This window comes from Lepus europaeus, chromosome 1, assembly GCF_033115175.1.
Source record: "Lepus europaeus isolate LE1 chromosome 1, mLepTim1.pri, whole genome shotgun sequence".
NCBI classification, from domain to species: domain Eukaryota; kingdom Metazoa; phylum Chordata; class Mammalia; order Lagomorpha; family Leporidae; genus Lepus; species Lepus europaeus.
The window spans coordinates 4050714-4057700 of NC_084827.1; the positions used below are offsets into that span (position 1 = coordinate 4050714).

Here is a 6987-nt window from a genome sequence, read left to right on the forward strand (position 1 = left end):
TTGGCTCCACAGCGTCCACCCAGTGTTTATTTCTTAATTGATGTGCAGCTTTCCCTCCCAGGAGCCAGTCCCCTTAGCATAGGATGTCTCCTTCCTGGAGTCTGCCACCTCTTCCCACGGGGCTTGCACATCCATACACCTTTGTGTCAATGGGACATCTCTCAACTGAACAGCCACCAAATGTCCCAGGGCACAGGCTCCAGTGGGGGCGATTCCATAACAGGAGCACCATTCTTTGGGAGCAAGCATCCTGCGTGGGGATGGAGGTGCCCAGGCTGTACCTGGCAGGTGTCCCGACTCTCAGGGAATTGAGAAGAAACTGAACAAACGACCCCGTAAGTGTTGAAGTGGGTGCTGCTGAGCTATGGAGACCAGAGCCAGAGACAACCGTGAGGGTTGAGACATCAACGGGATCAAAGGCACCAGGGGCTAAAGCATTTTCCTTAAGCTTTGAGACCACAGAATGATTAGCTGAATAAAAGCAGTAGATAATGGGCAATGCTGGGTTAAGCCTCCACCTGCGACACCCGCATCTCTTACTGGTGCCCGTTCGAGGCCCAGCTGCTCCGCTTCTAATCCAGCTCCCTGCTAATACACTGGGAAAGCAGTAGAAAATGGCCTGAGTGCTAAGGCCCCTGCACCCGTGTGGGAGATGTGGAAGAAGCTCCTGGGTCCTGGCTCAATCTGGCCCAGCCCTGGCCATTGTAGCCATGCGGAGAGTGAATCAGTGGGTGGAAGACTTCCCTCTCTCTGTCTGTTTCTCCCTCTCTGTATCTCTGTCTTTTGAATAAATCATAAATCCTTTAAAATGAAGAATGATATCATCACTGGAATAAAATATACATACATTTATAGACTCCAGCACAGCAACATCAAGGAAAGCTTACAGACTGGTGTTGGCTCAGATACATTCTTCCTGTTCTGAGCTGTTTTCTTGTGCATTCTGGTTTGGGCCATCTGGGGAAGGGGGCGTGGCCCCTGGAGACAGGAAGGCTCTGGGTCCCAGGCAGGGAGAGAGCAGGCTCAGAATGACTCCCACAAGTGTCCCATTGCCGTTCTGTCAGCAGTTGGACCAGAAGAGCCCGCTGTCCCGCCCACTCCCGCCATGAGTGTCGGCCCCCTGAGCTGTGTGGTCCTTTGTCTCCTGCTGGCAGGTGAGTCCAGGAAGGGCTTTCCAGGCCCGAAGGCCAAGCCTTTCCACGGGGGCTGCAACATCCGCTTTTTCCTCTTCTGCAGGTCCAGTGAATGCTGGTGTCACTCAGAGCCCAAAATTCCAGGTCCTAAAGACAGGACAGAGCGTGACCATGAGATGTGCCCAGGATATGAACTATGACTACATGTGCTGGTACCGCCAGGACCCAGGGCTGGGGCTGAAGCTCATCTATTACTCAGCTGGCCAAGGCACCCATGAGAAAGGAGATGTTCCCGATGGGTACAACGTGTCCAGACCAAGCACAGAGGAGTTCCCCCTCACGCTGCCGTCGGCTGCCCCCTCGCAGACATCTGTGTACTTCTGTGCCAGCAGTCACCACAGCCCTGCACAGCCACCTGCTGTCTGCACATAAACCCAGGGCGGGCACTGTGCCCCTGAACCCAGCGATGCCCTCATCAGAGTCTCAGCACGAGGAAGCAGGAGACCTAAAGACTCCTGGGGTTGGGTGAGACCTCAGCCTGCTGTGGTGCACCTGCAGGCAGACCTGGCCAGGCTGCACGCAGCCCTGGTCTCAGCTGTCTCCAGGGCTCCCTGGTCTTGCTCTGGGCTCTCTGGGAAGGGTGGTGATGGAGCCTCTCAAGCTTGCTCTTCCTCCCCGTTGGCCTGAGGCTGAGGCCCCTGGCGTGGAACATGAGCTGTAATTCCTATACATCCAGGCTACTGTCTCCCTCTACACCACAGTGCTTTCTCTCACAAGTATTTTCCCCCAAGCCCCACCCCTGGTGTGATGTCTGCTGCTGGCCCCTTTCCTGTGTGCTCACTCACCGCCAGTACCCTAACTTGCTGTTCTTCCCTGCGCACCCCTCATTGCCCACCCCAGCCTTGCTGCCAGCTTTTCCTCTGAACCTCGCTCCTTCCCGTTACAGAGACAAATGTGTTTCCCCTGGCTTGATGTGGGGGCTCCTCAGCATTTGTTTTCAATGTGGCTCAGTGAATTAAAGCTCCAGCCTCAGCAACAGCTTCCCATATGGTTGCCTGTTCACGTCCCAGCTCCTCCATGTCCAATCCAGCTCCCTGCTGTGGCCTGGGAAAGCAGTGGAGGATGGCTCAAGTCCTTGGGCCCCTGTACCCGCATGAGAAACCTGGAAGAAGTTTCTGGCTCATAGCTTCAGGTCAGCTCAGCTCTGGCCTTTGTGGCCATTTGGGGAGTGAACCAGCAGATGGAAGATTCTCTCTCTCTCTCTCTACTTCTCTGTCTCTACCGCTCTCTGTAAATCTTTCAAGTAAATAAAATAAATCTTTTTAAAAAATATTTATTTATTTTTAAGGCAAAGTTTCAGAGGGAGAAAGATCTTCTATTTGCTGATTCACTCACCAAATGGCTGCACTGTCTGGAGCTGGGCCTGTCCAAAGCCATGAACCATGAGCTTCTTCCAGGTCTCCCACATTTGAGCAAGTGGCCAAGTACTGGGCTATGTTCAGCTCCCTTCTCAGGTACCTTGGGAGGTAACTGGATTGGAAATGGAGCAGCCAGGACTGGAACCCATGCTCATATGGGATGCCGGTGTCGCAGACGGAGGCTTCACCCACTACGCCCCCACACTGGCCCTGCTCTCCAGCATTTTGACCTCAGCAAAATCATCCCCTCCCGAGGGAAGTCTCCCCTCCCTCCACGGCCGAGGTCCTTATCCCGCACATAAGTTTTCATGCTACCATGTGTCTTTCAGACAGTAAAGTTTAACCCATTGGAATTTTTCAACATACCTCTCTATTATTATTATGCTTGGGTTAATTTTTAAAGCTATTTATTTATTTGCAGGGGACAGTGGAGAGGAGTGAGAAAAGGAGAAAGAAAGAGATCTTCCATCCACTGGTTCACTCCCCGAATGTCCCCCAGGCCAGCATTGGTCCACTCTGAATCCAGATGCCCAGAGTCCCATTCTGGTGTGCCATGTGAGTGGCAGGAGCCCAAGCTACTTCTGCTGCCTGCCAAGCGAATTAGCAGCATCTGTATTGGAAGCAGTACAACTGGGAGCCAACGGGCATTCCCACGTGGGATGCTAACCTTGCAGGGATCTTAGGACACTGAGCCACAATGCCATCCCCTGGCTCAACTGTACATTCTAGGAGGACCAAGGCTGTGGCTGCTGCCTTTACTAACAACAGTTCCCTGCACAAGGTGTGAGCCCATCTCACAGAGAAGGGAGGCATGGAGGAACCAACACCCAAAACACCATGGATCCCAACCCAGGCAGAGATGTAGCTTACTGGGGGAACCCTGCCCTTAGATTGCTGGGCTCCGTGGTCCTGATGAGATGGGAAATCCCTGCCCTGTGCTGTCAGACCTGGGTCCAGGCTTCCTCACAGCTGCGGCGCGGCATTGCCCCCAGATGTCTGTTCTCCTTGAGACTCTGTCTCTGCAATCAGTCTACTCAGACCAGAACCGCTTCCAGAACGTCCTGCTTCACGTCTGCTTCCTTGGGACACTTCCACGCCCCGCAAGCTCTATTAGTCAGGTTGTCACAAATAAAAGCAAGAGCCCCCTGGAACACTGTTGGGTATTAGACCTGCGGGAGGTGCTGGGGAGGGAAGGGCCTGGGAGAGAGTGTTGGAGGGTCAGGGGGGCGGTCAGCCTTCACGCCTGTGATGTGAGAGCATGGACTACAGGGCCGTGAGGAGCAGAGCATGCCAGCCCTCCCCAGGGACCTTGAACAAGGAGCGTAGGGGAAGTCCCGGGGAACCTGCTCCTGGGGATAAGCTGCAGCTGCTGTGGCTGCTGGGTGGTGACCCTGCTGTGGACACACAGCCAGTACCTGAGAGTAGGGCTTGCCACCATTGCCAGTATCTGGGAAGACTGTGTGGACACCAAGCACAGGAGTCCTTCGGTCTGCTGGTCACCTCTGTATCTGTTTGCCATGGTGTCTCGTGGCTGGACCACTGTGGCCTTCCAGGCATAATGGTGACTGCTTTACATCTATCGTCCACTTTTCATTCAAATGCCTCCTTACCAGAAACTAAAGTGGAGGGCAGTTCTGGAAAAATGTAGCTTCCAGCGTTTTCTAGGATGACTGACATTTGCTAAGAGTGGTCTCTGTGACAGAGACATCTCTTCGCAGACCTACTTCTTGTCTAGACTTGTCTTTATCTCAGAAACTTGCAGACATAACTGGGTGTCTGCTATCGGTGTTCCAGGCCTCGACTACAGATTTCCTCCACGATTCTAGCGAGAGCCTTCCTCCTACTCAGATGTAGGGCTCTGTCTCACGTTCCCACCTCTCTCCCCATGAGGTTCTGTGATGATGGACTCCTTGTCAGAATAAAGATAGTGTTGGATACAGTAGACGATAATTTTGTCCCTAGTTTACTTTCTGGGTCCAGTTCTGTTGTGCACAAAGGCAAGCACTCTGGTTTGTTTTGAGATCCATTCTATGAACAATGCCCATGATGGCAAACCCCAGGTTCAGCCCTCAGGGCTGAGTGCGCAGCCCTGCACGTCCATGATGGTGGGAAGAATGCAGTGCTGTGGAAATGCCTTCTCCTCTTACAGACCTGGCCCAGAACAGGAAAGGGCAGAGAGGGCTAAAGAACTCAGAACATGTCTGAGATGAGTGGAGGGCAATTTCTTCCCGCTACTGACCACACTAAGTCAGTGCTGAGACACCCAGGCCATTCTCCCCATCAACCTGGCTGAGTACTCAGCCATCCGCCATCCTCCAATAACAGGACAGATAATTCAGACACCAGCCTCCTTCCTGCCCCACGTGGAGCAACCCCTGAGAACTTGCTGTTATCAGGAAACACCTCCGCTCTTCCTGGCCAGGTCTCACCAGGCAGCTTTAACTCATGACTAATATGCCTTCTAAGTATACTCAAAGGAGAATGCTATCAGTGATGAATGTGAAGTTGCTCTGTGAAGAACTTAAGTTGTGCAGTAACTAGAATGCTTTGCTCCATAATAGACTAAATTGAACAATGGTAGAATAAATCTGATGCTAGGACTCTGGGTCCTTTGGTTTCCCTATTTCACTTTCCAGTTGCGCAGTCCCATTGAATCTCTCTCTGCCCGAGTTGCCCTGCTAGGGGATTAGAAAAACAGCACTCAATTGTTCAACAAACCTAGCAGCATTTGTTTGTGGGAGCCTATTTGTCAGTTGGTTTGGGAATTTCCAGTTCAAATATGACATGCTGCTAACTGTACTTGCACGTTGATTGCCACACTAGTCATAATAGCCAAGATATGAAATCAAGCTAAGTGCCCATCCACCAATGAGGGGTACGGAAAATGTGGTACAAAACACAATGAATAACAATTCAGTCACAGGGAGGATGAACTCTGTTATTTGCAGCAACAAGGACAAAAATGGAGGGTATTATGTTGCATGAACTATCAGACAACGGAAGACAAACACCACATTGATACAGGCAGGCAGATAGGATTAAGTTGATTTAGATTTGCGAGCTGGAGACCCACCTTCACCATGTCCTGTGTGATCTCGTGCCTCTACCTGACCTCACCTGTATGCCCACCTGCCAGTCAGATAAGGTAACCACTCCCCTGTGGAAGTGAGTAGAAGGCCTGGGGCACGCTGGGCCCACCCTTCGTTGTCCTGTGCCTGCAGGTGTGCAGTCCTCTGGCCTCTGCTTTCCTGCCCACTCTATGCTGCTTGTGGCTGCTCCTAATCACATGCCTTGCTCCACGTAGCTCCCAGCCTGCTCTCTGTCTGGGATGGACCCAGTTTTTGCTTCCAGAATTTTTTTTCTCCCCTAAATAAACCCTCACTCTCCTGTGTATTTCCTTCACTGAATAAATGGTAAAACTTTACCATGTCACTTGGTTTATTCGAGCTGATATTCAGAATTCTTATCTAGATAGACAGAAAGAACTCTCAAAATATTAACATTGAAATTATTAAGCTATTCAATTTCAAGACGTTCTCATGTATATGTAGACGCTAAAAAGTCTACTGCATATTAGTGGATAGTACAATTGTAGCTATCAGAACCTGGGAAGGTGTACTTGAAAGAGTTACACAGAGAGAGAAAGAAAGGCAGGAGAGAGAGAGAGAGAGAGAGAGAGAGAGAGAGAGAGAGAGAGAGAGAGGTCTTCCATCTGCTGATTCACTGTCCAATTGGCTGCAATGGCTGGAGCTATGCCAATCCGAAGCTAGGAGCCAGGAGCTTCCTCTTGGTCTCCCACTTGGGTGCAGGGGCCTAAGGACTTAGGCCATCTTCTACTGCTATCCCAGGCCATAGCAGAGAGCTGGATCAGAAGAGGAGCAGCCGGGACTAGAACTGGTGCCCATATGGGATGTCAGCATGGCAGGCAGTGCCTTTACCCATTATGCCACAGCACCAGCCCTATTACAATATTTATTTATTTATTTGATAGGCAGAGTTACAGAGAGAAGGAGAGACAGAGAGAAAGAGAGAGATCTTCCATCTACTGGTTCACTCTAATGGCCGCAATGGCTGGAGCTGGGCCATTCAGGAGCCCAAGCATTTGAGCCATTTTCTGCTGCTTTCCCAGGCAAAATAGCAGAGAGTTGGAGCAGAAGTGGAGCAGCCAAGTGGAGAACAGTGCAAAAATGGGATGTGGGGGTTGAAGGTAGAAGCTTAACCTGCCATGTCACAAAGCTGGCCCCTGACCTTTGTTTTTAACTGGTCCACTTTTGCTTTGACTAGACCACACCCTTCTCTTTAATCAGGACCATCCTGGCAAAACCACTTTTCACCTCTTGTTAGAATTCGTGGGCTAAATGCTTCAGGACTTGGATGCCACTGGTTTAAAATTCCACTGAAAGCCTGCTTTTGTCTGCAGGCCATCTGGATGCAAC

General features: G+C 51.2%; 1 gene segment (V, D, J or C); it reads left to right on the forward strand.

Moving 5' to 3' along the window:
* Positions 1-1105: 1105 nt before the first annotated feature.
* LOC133764017 (T cell receptor beta variable 6-5-like) lies at positions 1106-6419 on the forward strand (the record flags this gene model as incomplete). The annotated part of the segment is given in 3 exon segments: positions 1106-1154; positions 1237-1524; positions 6400-6419. Coding segments are annotated over 3 exon segments (357 nt in total), but the record flags the coding sequence as incomplete, so codon positions are not given.
* Positions 6420-6987: the final 568 nt, after the last annotated feature.